This window comes from Mesoplodon densirostris, chromosome 14 (assembly GCF_025265405.1).
Source record: "Mesoplodon densirostris isolate mMesDen1 chromosome 14, mMesDen1 primary haplotype, whole genome shotgun sequence".
NCBI lineage: Eukaryota > Metazoa > Chordata > Mammalia > Artiodactyla > Ziphiidae > Mesoplodon > Mesoplodon densirostris.
Window position 1 is genome coordinate 15,575,070 of NC_082674.1, and position 14,729 is coordinate 15,589,798.

The following is a 14,729-nucleotide window of genomic DNA, read 5'->3' on the forward strand; positions in this document are numbered from 1 at the left end:
TGCTGCCCCTTATACGCTATTTACATAGGTATCTATCAAGTTCATTCATGACAACTGAATGAAGGCAAACACCTCATAACTATCCTAGTAGAAATAATATGATTTTATAAGTTTTCATTAATTTCCTTGAGAAGTCCATTGTTTTAGAATCCTTCCCTATTTAATGCCAGAAATTAAAAAGATCTTAATACTGTGAAAAACACAGGGGAGGAAATATAAAACAACTGAAACCACCACAAAATAAATCTCGCAAGTTTTTTCTTTTCATTATTTTCCACCTCCCTGGGATCTGGAATAACAACTCCTGAGCCTATTATTTATTTACTTTTTCTATTTTTTAAAAAATAAAGATTCTCAAATCTTTCCCAGTGGATAGTTTTTATTTAAAAAAAAAAAGTCTACCTGAAGATTATTCTGATAGAGGTTTGGAGGCTAATAAATTAGAATCAAGATAAATTAAGGTTTCATTTTAGAGCAAGTTGTCAACTACTAATTTCAAATAAAAATGGTAATCCAAGTAGATTCACAGTCCCGAAAAGGGTACAACTACATATAGGCTACTAGGCAGAGTCCCTTTCAGAAGGCGAGGCTCTGGAAAGCTCAAGAATGGTAAGATGATAATGAAAGATGACTAGTTAGTTGGAGTGGGCAAAGAATAAATGATAAAGAATGCACAGTTGGAAAAAGTCTAAAATGAGGATGACCTATTTCACTTTAAGGTATTACCTTCAGTTACTTCTAACCCAGAGCCCATACACTTAGTACTTTCAGTTCGTTATTTTTTTTCTCTGATTACTTTTCAAAAGAAATGTATGGAACATTCAGAGTAGACTGTAACAGCCATGTAACTCCTTTCTTCCTTCCAATTTCTGCCTTTTGCAAATGGGACTGTCTAACCTATGCCTGTCCCATGACTATATTTTGGAGGCAGATAACTTGTTTCCTAGGTTTCACAGACCCAAAGATGGAGAGGAATTTTGCCACAGGATGGACCACATTCAGAATCTCACCTGATTTAGAAAATAAGATTTGGGATTTTTGGAATGGTTCAAGACTCTTGGGGATGCCGGAATGTATTTTGCATGTGGGCTGAACGTGAATTTTGGGGGACAAGAGTTTAGACGGTACTGGGCTGAACTGGGCTACCCCAAAAGATATGTTCAAGTCTTAACTCCTGGTACTTGTGGATTTGACTTTATTCGGAAATAGTATCTTTGCAAATGTAATCAAGTTAAAATGAGGTGTCATGCTGGAGTAGGTTGGGCTCTTATCCAATGACTGTTGTCCTTATAAGAGAAGAAAAATTAGGACAGACACATAGGGAGAATGCCAGGTAATGATGGAGGCGGAGACTGGCGTGCTGTGTCTACAAGCCAAAGAATGTTAAGTGTTATCAGCAACCATCAGAAGCCAGAAAAAGGCAAGGAAGGCTTGTGCTCACAGCCTTCAAGGGGAGTATGGCCCTGTTGACACCTTAATTTGACTTCTAACCTTCAGAACTGTGAGACAATAGATCTGTTTTAAGCCACTTAGTTGTAATTTTTAACAGCCTTAGAACATTAATATGTAATGCTAGCTTAACAACACTCTGAGACAAGGATATTATCTCCATTTTACTTGTGACACAATAGGCTTAGAGAAGCTAAATCCTTAATAAATCCTTACTCAAGGATGCATAGCTAATAACTAGACTGAGGGTTATTTTAAACTATTATATCTGAATAATTCCCTTAAAGCTTTCAGTTATATTCTGCTATACCTCATGAAGGACATTTAATGCCACATACCATACTTAAATGTGGGATATGCTTGAGGTTACATGGGAGAATAAACCATGTAAATTTTTTAACTATATATGTGCTATATAAAGACACAAAATTTTTACTCGGGAAAAACCAAGGCTTCAATGAATTAAAAAACCTACATAATTCTAGTTAAAAGTATAATCTTCCACATCACCTTAAAAGACTAATATAAAAAGCAAAAAGCATAAATATGTCAAGTGTGCTATCTTAAATTTGTACATTTTATGACCATATGTAAGCAAACAATATCAGGTGCAAACTAAAACCAAAATAAAAATCTGTTGTTTCCATTTCAATTGTTTGTAATTCTTTTCTAAAAGCAACTAAGTAATTAATCTACCTTTAGCAACTAGTGCTTCAACTTTTTAAAAATATAAAGGTAAGAGGGAGGCCATCTTCACAGAAGATACTTAATATTAATAATCTTTCCTCATTCATCAAAGAGCATTTAAACAGACTGAGTTTTTAACATATGAACTATGTAGTTCAGACTAGTATTATATCTCACTTCTACCTCTACTCACCTTGTCAATTTCCATTATTCCATCAAAAAAGGCTTGTATGGTTTCAAGAACTGTCTGAATCTTACATCTTTACTGAAAACTAAACTACTTCTGTGATTACTGAACATGAGGACACTCTAAAAACCTACCCCTACCCCAAACCAAAGAACACACACAGGCAAAAATAAAAACTCACAACCGTCATAAAACTTCTCAAAGTGCACTACTCTACAGAGTATGATCTTAACACACTGATCAGAGAACACACTACCAGTCCAACAATGCTTTAATGTAGAAATCTATGTAGGATGTAAAATAATTTTTTTAAACAAGTAGCTAGTGTCCAAAAATAAATTCATCGATAAAACAGAAAGGAACAAAGCCACTCAAATTACTCCAACCATTTTGTTGAGATCTGAATACAGTTGACCCTTGAACAACACGGGGGTTAGGAGCATCGACTCCCACCCCACCAAAATATATGTATAAATTGTGACTCCCCCCAGACTTAACTACTAGTAGCCAGCCTACTGCTGACCAGAAGCCTTACCAGTAACATACAGTCTATTAACACGTTATATGCTATATATATAATTATAATTATATGCATTCATGAAATACGTAACTTTAAAATTTTTTTGATATTTCTATGCAGTCTGCGAATTTTTTCAAGTTGCAAATCTCCAAAAAAATTTCCCAATTTTCCCCATTTTTTTGGGGGAAAACAATCCATGTATAAGTGAACCTGGGCCATTCAAACCTGTGTTGTTCAAGGGTCAACTGTACTGTTAAAGCTGTGGAGAATGGTTTCAGCTTTCTTGTTTCTAATCTAGTAGGGAGAAAAAACCCAGAAACAACTCTAATATAATCTAGTCTGTGGTTAATTTGGTACAGAAAGGACAGATAATAATTCTAATGGAGAGAATCACTGTGTTAAATAAAGTGCAATAAGGCAATAGCATTACAATCATTATACTGTTGGTTTACTCATCTGTATTCACCACAAAAAAATCAAACCTGATGATGGTGGGTAGAATGATGTTTTCTTCAACGGTGTCTCTCAAGTCAAGCACAGTCTGGCATATAGGGATTTGACATTGGTTGAATAAATTAAGTGAATTAATTAAGCAAAATAAATTAATTAAATAAAAACTTTGATGAGACCCCGGAATTCTTAAATTGGGGGCCAATAAAACTACACATAAAAGATAAACATAAAATAGGGATTAGTTTCAGTGTAAATTAAGCTTATTACTATCCTATTTAGAATATCATGTAAAGACCCTTATCTGATCAGTTTTAATTTAAAAATTAGCAATAAAATATTATGAGATCCTTGAAGTAAGAATTATTTAATTTAGATTAAAAGTCAAATGCAGGGGGACTTCCCTGGTGATGCAGTGATTAAGAATCAATGCAGGGGACACGGGTTCAAGCCCTGGGCCAGGAAGATCCCACATGCTGATGCTGCGGAGCAGCTAAGCCCATGCGCCACGTCCACTGGGCCTGCTCTCTAGAGCATGCGAGCCACAACTGCTGAGCCTGTGTGCTACAACTACTGAAGCCTGTGCGCCTAGAGCCTGTGTTCCACAAGTGAAGCCACCACAGTGAGAAGCCCGTGCACCACAAGGAAGAGGAGCCCCCGCTCGCCGCAACTAGAGAAAGCCTGCACGCAACAATGAAGACCCAAAGGAGCCAAAAAAAAGTCAATTGCAGGCAAGTGAAAAATGCCAATATACTGACACATTCAAACTCACTTTCCTCACCAACTCACAATAGGCTAAATTATATTTTACCACAATTTTATAAAAAGTTCACAAAAATTCTAAACTTAGGGAATAGGAAAAGATCCTTTATTTATTTAGGGCGATAGTAGACAGAAACAAAAGCATTCTTTGAGAAGCAGTGTGACACCCTGGAATGAACCAGGTAGACCTGGACTCAAAATTTTTGTTCCTTACTAACTTCATGACTACAAGCAAGTTCCTTGATTGCTTTGAGAATGAAGTTGTGTGTGTGTGTGTGTGTGTGTGTAGCGTGAAAGAGGAGTCAAAGTTAATTTCTCCCCATTTGGATATTCAATTGCTCTAGTTGAACTTACTGAAAAGACCATCCTTCCTAAATACACCAGAGTGGCACTGTGGCCACAAATCAGGTAACTAAACGAGCAGGTCTATTTCTGGATCCTCTATTCCACCAATCTATTTCTCTACCCTTGTGCCAATACCACAATTTTAGTAAAACTACCACTGCAGTTTTAATAAGTTTGATATCTAGCCAAGTTATTAAATTCTAAATTTGTTCTTCAAGACTGTCTTGACTACTCTTGGCTCTGTTTTTCCATTCATATTAAATAAATCAGCTTGTCAATTTCTTTAAAAAAGCCTGAAAATTCTTATTGAGATCGTGCTAAATCTATACATCAATTAGAAGACAGTTGGTATCTTTATAATACTGCGTCTTTCAAGCCACAAACATGACATGTCCTTTCATTTATTTGCCTTCTTTAACTTCAGTCATTGCTTTTATGGTTTACAGTGTAAGATTCTGCCCTTCCTCCAATGGACTTATTCCTGGTTAAGGAAACAGTCTCATGTAAAAATATGCTAAACATAAGTCAATTTTCAGTATTACCCCATGAGACCCATGCTGCATTCATTTTTAAAGGTTATTTGGCTAAAGCTGCAGATCTCTCATGAAGCACATCTGCCTATATTTTAAGAGTTAGTTTTTTGATCCTATGTTTACTTAATGTACATTATTTAGTGGATAAACAGTGCAATGATATAAGTTCTTGGTGAATTCTTGATAGACTGTTTTTAAGGCACCTGAAGACTTATTTGATATCAGTAAGAAGGAAAGGTAGAGAAACAATTGAGGGAGGAGCTGCAATGCAAATATGAAGGAAAGGTAGAGCCAGTGAATAAAAAGTAAAACAACCAAATGATAGTAAATAATGATATACAGAATTATAGTCAACAACATTAAAGAAATGGCTCCAATTTGCAAAACACATATCAAGGAAAAAAATATTTAAAAACATATTCAGTAAGAGACCAGACTTTTCTATTTTCTCATCCCATAAGCTTTTTTTCAAAAATTTAAAATATACAATGGCAAGCAGACTTCAGGTCAATAGAAGGAAACGAGGCAGGAAGAAAGAAATCCATTAGGGAGATGATGGGGGACAAGATCAAAGGCTCATATAACACACTAGAGATCCAGGAATTATGAAGTGTGAACTGGAGTAACGCCTTATACAAACTATGAATTGTTCCAAGGTGTCTCTCTTCACCTGAGTGCTACTGGAAATTCCAGTGGGATAATCCTTTTTAAATGAAAAGTTTAGCATCTGGCTGCTGGGTATTTAATGTCCACAGAATCCCCACAGTCATGATGACAAGCAAGAACGGTTGCCACACATTTCCAAATTGTTCACCTCCTCATTCTAGGTATTTTAAACAAGCACTCCAAGTGATTCTGGTATGGTAAACCACTGAATCAAATCATCAAGTATTTTTCAGTCTCAAATCTGAGATTACCTTAACTGAATTAGCTGGTGAAAACATTCTCAGTCATTAGAAGCACGAAGTCATAGATAACATTATTAGAGGATAATGGATAAAACATAAGGGCAAAAATTAATCATTGTGACCCCAAAGCAGGACTAAGACTAATGAATTTGTACACAGAAATGAAACATAAGATAAAATAATAAATTCTTCCATACAAGTAATAATTTTAGAACTTTTCCACAACATATTTCATACTTTTCAACAAATAAATGACGTTTAGATGCACCAATGGGTTGAAGCAGTGATTTCATTTATACCACCATGAGAACCTGTAAATAATATTCTGTTGAGAGCTGAGTATGTTGTCCTATCTATTCAGTCCTGTTGTCCAACATATATTCAGTCCCTGAGTGGCCTGCCTTATGAGTAACACATATTCTTATTTCATACAGTAGATAAGAGCTTCTCTATAAATCTCAAGAATAACTGAGAAAGGGATCTAGAAGTCTAGTAATCTTATATACACATTTTAAAAACATATAACCTACACCATTGTGAGGTTAAATTTGAGAGGCTGAGAATATTGTTATTGATATACTTTGTAAAATTGTTCAATTCATTATAGAATAGCAGAACAGAAAAAGAAAAGATAGTATCAGGAGTCAGAACAGTGTTCTAGCTTCAGTTCTGCCATTTACTGGTTTGGGCAAGTCTCTTGGGCTCATATGACCTATAACTGTCTCATCTTTAATGGGCAGATCACTCAGCCAGTTTATGTTAACAATTAGGATGAAATGAAATAATGAATATGAAAGTGCTTTACAAAACTATCAAATGCTATTTAGTTACAGGGAACTTGCTACTTAAAGGATAATAATACCTTTCAATGAAAACTTCAAAATAATTTATATTGTTTTCTGCTTTAAGGACCATATATGAAACTCAGAAAAACTGCACAAAGCCTTACAACCAATTTGGCCATACTTGTTTTAATTCTCAAACATCTCATTCTAAGAGAAGCGGATGACCAAATCTGCCAAAGGTCAGCAATTTCAACAGATTAACTACTACTGAACAGGGAAAATGACTCTAACAGTTAATATTACCATATCTATGTTTCATATAAAATTTTCTGTGATTAGGAGAGAAGATAGGTTATAAAGTTTTTTAATCTACTGCAAGTTAAAGCACTGTGTGACTACTGAATACATGACATTAAGGAATCTTCAAAACTGACAGCCACCTTTGAATTAACTGATTTCACTGAGTTCAAAGCTGGAATTAGACTTTTTATCACCCTTTTCTTAAGAAAAAACAAGCCAGTTCAAAAACGAAGAGGTACAAGGGAAGAAGCCATTAGTTTGTCAAACCCTAAGTTAAATAAAAACACAAAATGTTACTTTATACCCAAGAAGTTCCATATCAATCTATTATGAGCATAAAGATTAGAGTAAATAAGAAATCACTAACATATTTTAAACGTTTACTCAAAGAAGAAAAAGGAAACAAGGAAGCAAAGAACTAGTTAGCTAGCTCCAGGTAGATGAATAAAATAATACTTGAAATATTTAATCTTCTTTTACTGGGAGTAACGTATCTCAAAATAAGAGACTGACTTCTATCATAAAGAATTATAAAAAACAACTACAGGTAGAAGATTTTTCCCCCCAACTCTATACATCAGTATAACATGAGAAAATAATTCACTTAATATTCAAGGCTGAACTTGAAGCCCAGAATTTTACATAGCTCTTTGCATTTCAACATAAAAAACATTAATCTTAAAGTTGTTCCCCTTCCTTATTCTTTTCCACTTGTTTCTCTGATCAGTATTTTAAGCACTGCTTTTAACAAGCTGTAGTCAATGTGGGAACCAATCTGAAGGGACTCCAAATGGCCAAAGATAGTAATATTTTAGCATCAAGAAAAGGTATAGAAAGTGTTATCTCCCAGTCTGCAATGGACTGAAACATAACAACCATCCTAAAATCCATCAATTTACACGATAGGGAACAATGATGATTTAAACACAAAAACAAAAAAACCCTGCAAGTCACCGTTAGAAGTTGCTAGGGCATCAACTCATTCTCATTCTCAATTCTCATTTCCCAAGGTCAGAAAACAAAGGAAAAGAAACCAAGCATCATCCTGACTCCTATATGAACTATATATTTTAGGGTAACCTCACAATTGATGAAAGTTCTTTTCCATAGAAAAATTCCAGCTAACAAATGTAAAAGGAATGACAGAGCATCACCATTTTGCAACCTCTGAAGAAATACGTAGGGGATGATCAAAGGCTGCTAAGCCATTAGGTGGATTTGGCAGACAACCTGACAAAGAAAATAACCAGACATGTGTCTCCTGATATGGTGCAGCAGAAATACAGAACCAAATAGCAAAGCAAACAAACAACCAGATCAAACCCCTAAATTCCATTTTACAGGAAATTCAGAGAATAGAGGACATATTAAATACCACCATGGAGAAGAAACCATCGAGGTCCAGAATGTGGGATATTCGACAGGACAAAGTTTCTTCAACAAATAAATGTGAAGGAAAAAAAAAAGAGGATGGGGAAATGGTTCCATATTAAAAGACATCAAACAAATGACGGACCTTATTTGGACCCTGATGGAAACACAACAACTGCCAAAAGACATTTAAGTCAATTTGGGAAATTAGAGTAATGAGAATTTATAAATTTTAAAAGGTATGATAATGATTTTGTGGCTATAACTGTTTTTAAAAAAGGAATCTCTATCTCTTAGAAATTTCATACTAGAATATGGGAAGATAAAATTACTTTTTCATGTTTCTGACTTCAATGTATTTAAAAAGCAACAAGGCTGCAAATCTTAAAAAGAATATTTTAGGTTATAAAAAAATGAACCACCAAAATTCATCAGTTGAAATACTTGTTCTTCAATCACAAAGTGACTACTGGTCATCCTGCTAAAAATACTTATGTTGATCAAATGACAACTATTTTTAAAAAATGAAACATCTTTTTTGGAAAGCCAGAAGTACACAATGTTGCTATTCACTTTTTCTGTGAATCAAGTAACTAGCATGAGCAAAGGCATAGGTGGTTAAAAAAAAAAAAAGTTACCTGTTTCATCCAATATTTTAAGAATATCGATATCCAGACCTACCAATAACTATAATGGCTACGTATCTTAAAAAATCTCATAAGAAAATCAGCTGGAACTAATTAATTCCAACCAATTCTAATGAAACTGAGAATTTATCCCTATTTTATGATATTATATTCTTAATATGTGAGCAGAGTAAGATTATTTTTTAAATGGCTATGCAAATTCATTTTCATAGGTATTTTATCAATTAGCAGCCTTGATAACTTGATTCATGAAGAAATCCACTTCAGGGATATACAATTTAAAATATATATTTTTTAGGGCTTCCTTGGTGGCGCACTGGTTTAGAGTCCACCTGCCGATGCAGGGGACACAGGTTCATGCCCCAGTCCAGGTAGATCCCACATGCCGCGGAGCGGCTGGGCCCGTGAGCCATGGACGCTGAGCCTGCGCGTCCGGAGCCTGTGCTCCGCAACGGGAAAGGCCATAACAGTGAGAGGCCCGCATACCGCAAAAAAAAAAAAAAAAAAAAAAAAAAATTATATATATATATATATATATATAATTATATAATTATATATATATTATATATATATATATATATATATATAGACCAGAGAGCATGTAAGTCTTGCATCGTGATTCAATGACATGAAAACAAAAGATAGATTATTTCCATGAACACTATACAAAGAGCAAACTTATGAAATCTACTTAATTATTTTCAACTTGGCAGGGTCTATTCCTTGTTAACAAACAAGGTTGCTAGTTATAATATGACTAAAGCTAAAAGAAACTGGGGAATCACAAAAGAAAATAATCTACAGACAATTTCAATCAGAGGTGTGTTTAAATACTAGATTTCAAGGTGAAGCTAAACTAAGGAGTTCAGCTTAAACTATGGGTACAAAAGTATCAGGCTACAATGTAGAACTGCTGGCCCACACGATGATTACTTCTCACAACTGACTAGAATTCCTTCTAGAAGCATCTACATGCCTGGGTTCTTTATAGTCAAAAAAAATCTAGATTGCTATTTAATTAGAGACATCTAAAAAGTCATTTATAATCCAATTTCTAAGCCAGCTATGTAGAATAATTAATGCCATTTACACAGGCACTAAAGCACAACGTAAGCAGTAACAGTTGACAAAAATCTGATCTGAAACTTATCTATGAAAAAAATGACAGGACGTGACAAATATAATCTTAACGAATAAAACACAAAACTATTACAAAAGGTCTATTTTTAGGTTTGCTTTGTTCCAAATTTTGGTGTCAATTTCAAAGTCTCAAAGGCATGTTTTATATGGGAGTGGTAGGAGTGGGTCAATAGAAATAATAAAAATCAGGAATTGAGAAGCTCCTATGACTAAGAAAAGATAAATGAAGGAAAGTGGTAGGCTAAAAACTGATAAGTTTACACAAACAGTGCTGCAAAGCAGATCTTAGGACCCCACTCAGATAAATTAATTGGTTGTATACAGTCAATATCCCCAAAAAGAGCAAAGGCCAGAATTTGGGGTGGAGGACCAGTCTTTAAAAAAGAAATCTAGCCCACTTTGTAATAACATAAATCTAAATGATGATCACTGTAAGATATTCCTTTGTTACATGGAAACTTACTATATTACTGAGCTTTAGGAAAAAATAACTATAGCCTTATGATGGGGGTGGCGGGGTCAAACATAATCACTAATTTATAATATATCTGCTTACAAAAGCAACATTACTTTTTAAATCACAAGCTGATTTAAATCTTCCTAAAGCACGTAAGAATCAGCAATAGAATCTCTCAGTTTTAGCTGAAATGACTAGAATTATAAAAATCCAGAATCTAATTTTAATAAAATACTTTCTTTGAAAGACAGGGAGGGATTCATACACAGCCTCTGATATCCAAAAACCCTTCAAAATATACTGTTAACTACATGGCTAAATACTTCCTGGAGTGGGAAAAAGGTAACCACCAATTCAAATAATCTTGGGGTGGGGGTGATTTTAATATACAGATATAAACCAAAGTTCTAAATGTTCCGATTTCAAGGGTACAGCAAGCCTAGAACATTTTTTTTCTTAAACAATGTGTTCAAAAGTAAGAGAACTACATGGACCAAACCCATACATAATAAGATTCTCTAACTCACAAACATACTCAATTCATATACCCTGATATAACCCTGTGGTAAAATGGCCAGGCATTCATTCAAAGGCCAAAGCAAAAACCATTATACTAAACTAAATTATTTAAAGTTCAATAACTTTGTGACTAATGATTGCTTTTGGTGTGCACAAACTTTTTTTTTGCATTTTATTTTATTTTTTTATACAGCAGGTTCTTATTACTTATCCATTTTATATGGTGTGCACAAACTTTTGATCGTGAAATTTCTTTCACTATCACGTATAAATAATTGACTTTTCAGATGATCTAAAACACACACAAATCAAAAGCACAGACGAGAAAAAAAAACACACCACTGTATTTCATAAAAGGAACATAAGATACAATAGGGGTCTTTACCTTACTGTACATTAGACCCTCACTTTGAATTTTCACAAAAGTAGAACTTTTTCAAAAGGCTAATATCCACAAGCAAAAGCAATTTGGCATGTTTTATCCAACATTAAATATTTTACACATATTATAAAACACACACACAAACACACTCACATGTATACATACAAATAAAAAGGGTTTTGGTTTTTTTTTTTTACCTAAATGCAAACTGGATGAGGATCCATGTGATGAAAGTGATGGCGGTGGCGTAAGTGAATGTCCTGGAGTTTGGCTTGGCAGAGGCATGCCTATTGGACTTGGAGAGGAGGAAAATCCCAGACTATTGTAAAATGGTTGCCCTATGGGTGCTAGGCTGCTACTAGATCTTTTGTACAAGTCAGAGCTAGTAGATAGAGACTCTCTCCTTGTGGCACTACTACTTGCAGAACTGCCAACTGAAGAAGAAATAAAAAAAACCCTAATTACATACAGTGTTAACTGAATAAAACCTATCCCCAACTCTTGCTGGGAAATAACAGAAGTGATCACAATAATTATTTTTAGAAACATTATAGAGAAGATAATTACTGTGATAACTATACATACTAACTTATTAATCATAAAAGGGTATAAATGCACCCCAAGAAAATAACCAAATATTTAAGAGCAGTCACTCATATGTTCATTATTTCACACATATTTACCATTGACACATATGATTACTGTGCTTTAATACCCTGGTATGATTTATAAACCCTGAAATTGTAAGTTGTCTGCTTTAGGATATGCTAGAGATTAAATTCCAATAAGGTTAAATTTTGGTAGTATCCTAATCTCTGGAACCAAGTTCTTAAACTTCAACCCAATGCCAAGAAAAGATTATACTGATAAACAGAATATTAATACATTTCCCTCACCATTCACATTTGATTTGGCTTCCAGCTTGTGTTCAAATCATAGTCCTTTAAAGTCCATATTGGCCCGAATATTAGTCAGCTGTGAAGTATAGATGGCAGCTAACTCCTCAGTACTTTTCACACTACACATTCTCCCTATCCTTCAGCAACTAAATTACAAAATACATATGGAAAAATCAAACTTTCTCTTAGAAAACTGATAGCTCTCATTACTGTTATCAACCAAAGACATGTGTTCACTTACCCCTCAGGATCTTCCATTCCTAAGATTCTATTTCTGGCCTCATGAGCCCCTTACTCAGGTAAAGACTGATCAGCCTTTGTTTTCTTATATGGTATACAATTATATCACATCCCTTATTGTACTACATACCAATTTTTTTTTGTTTTTCACTTAATCCCCAATTCAACTATTAACCTTCTAGTTTTCTTTTGTACTTCATAAAATCATAAAAAAGTGGTAGGTTCACATTACCATGTAGCTATGCATGCTCAGAAAAGCAACAAGATCTGGCTGTTAATCAACATATATTTGGATAATCAAATTCTTTACTAAGTGTTTAAAAGGACTGTCCAAAACTCCCAATTCATAAGTCTCACTTAGAGCCCATATTTTCAAGTATGTTTTTTACTGTTTCTAAGCCTTTTTAAACTGAAGCCTTTTACATCCAAAATAATTTTATAATACATTTCTTAACCTATCAAGTGTTTTAAGGACAAGCTCTATATTCGGACCAATATGGTAATTCTTTTCAAGAGAATTTTAAAGTTTCTATTAGGTTGTGGTTTTCTAATAGCAAGTCAATTATAAATAGATCATAAGGGTACAGATTAAAGAGAAAAATTAAGCAGAGCACATGATGGTAGACCAAGTTAAGCTTATTAATACAGATAGGAAACTTAATTACATTGGTTTTACCAAATTTAAAATTCTATAAAGGAAAAATACCAGGCTCACACTACTGTATTAAGCAAAATATTATATAAACAGTACTCAACCTTTTAAACCAGTGAGTGCAGTTTCTGGAAGACTGATCATGTTTTATTGAAATTCTCACTTTTTAAGATATATTACAGGGAAATACTGGTAACTATATGCATTTTTAATAGCAAAAAATAAACACTATTGTAAGAATGGTTTTGGCAAAATTGTCAATGTATGCTATATTAACTATGCTAATTTAAAAGGACACTGTCAAAGTGATTTTTCTAAAACATGGCTACATTTAAAATTCCTATTTATTTCAGAAAACAATTTATATGACAAGGAAAAAGACAACAGCTCTCTAATGAGAGCAGCAGCACTATCATTCCCCTGGCAAATAATCAAAGAAACCATAGTTTTGACACATGCGATATTATTTTCCTCTAAAAAGGAGAAGCCAAGCCGAACATTTAAAAGTAATTCAGAAATAGCTTTACTTTAAACCTAACAAGCTGGCTCCTTAAATTTTACTATATGCCTAAATTATCTGCAACAGTATGACTACAAAATATAAAACAAAGTATATCTAAAATATCTAAGTGGCTAGACAGTAGAGTCACTAATCATTTATCAACTGTGGATAAAATGTTAAATTACAAACTTTCAATTGTAAAAGAACGTTCTAATGGGTCATAGAAATGGTGATTTAATTACTTTATTACAATGGCTAAGCTTCCTGGTGAGCTGAGTTATAAACTGGGGTATTTAACACTACTAAGCATTAATAATTTCATCATATGGGTAAAAGAATGATTGTGTGTATGTTACTGTGTGTGTACATGAGCACATAAACACATTATATTTTAGATTTCATGTAGGTATGGAATTGCCATAATGTAAAAAGGCAATGGGTAGACTTCAAAGAGTACCTAAGTGTAGCACTTGAATGAATGCTCATGAAATGTCCAAGAGGAGGGAGATGACAGGTTATTTACTGGTATTTAGGGGTGGCAACTGTTAATGTCCTCTGAAGCAAGGTAAAACAGAGGTACCCCAAACTGGAAATCAGAATGGAGTAAGCAATGCTCATAAATAAGGGAGGAATGAAGATGATCAGTTTTTGGGAAAGAGGCATCTACAGGGGACATGTGTAGAGAACAGAATGTTGATGGCTCACCAGTTCCTGAATGCAGGGGGAAGGCTCTTAACAACTAAGAGCAAATGGGAATTTGGAGTTCTTACAAATCTATACCAGACCCATCAGTGACATTTTATTAGAAAAGGGAACATGAGATTTATCAGGTCTTTTCTCTATTTTTCCTGGATTATTTAGGGTCTACAATCTATAGAAACTAGTTATTTCCACACAAAAATTTTTTTTAATAAAGTTATATGTTCTTTTGATTTTCTCCAGCAATCTAGGATTATTTGTGGAAAATGCTTTTCAATTGTGTTAGAAACAAAAA

General features: G+C 34.0%; 1 protein-coding gene across 9 annotated transcripts in view; it reads right to left on the reverse strand.

Annotated features, from left to right (window-relative positions):
- The window catches only part of PUM2 (pumilio RNA binding family member 2), a 95,251-nt gene that overhangs the window by 17,562 nt on the left and 62,960 nt on the right, over positions 1–14,729 (reverse strand). For 7 of the 9 annotated variants that reach the window (XM_060116888.1, XM_060116891.1, XM_060116892.1 and 4 more), the window contains one exon: positions 11,640–11,876. The exons of the other annotated variants lie outside the window; for them this stretch is intronic. In XM_060116888.1, coding sequence (XP_059972871.1) covers positions 11,640–11,876 — 237 coding nt within the window. The remainder of the gene's footprint in view (positions 1–11,639; positions 11,877–14,729) is intronic. 9 annotated transcript variants of the gene reach the window in all.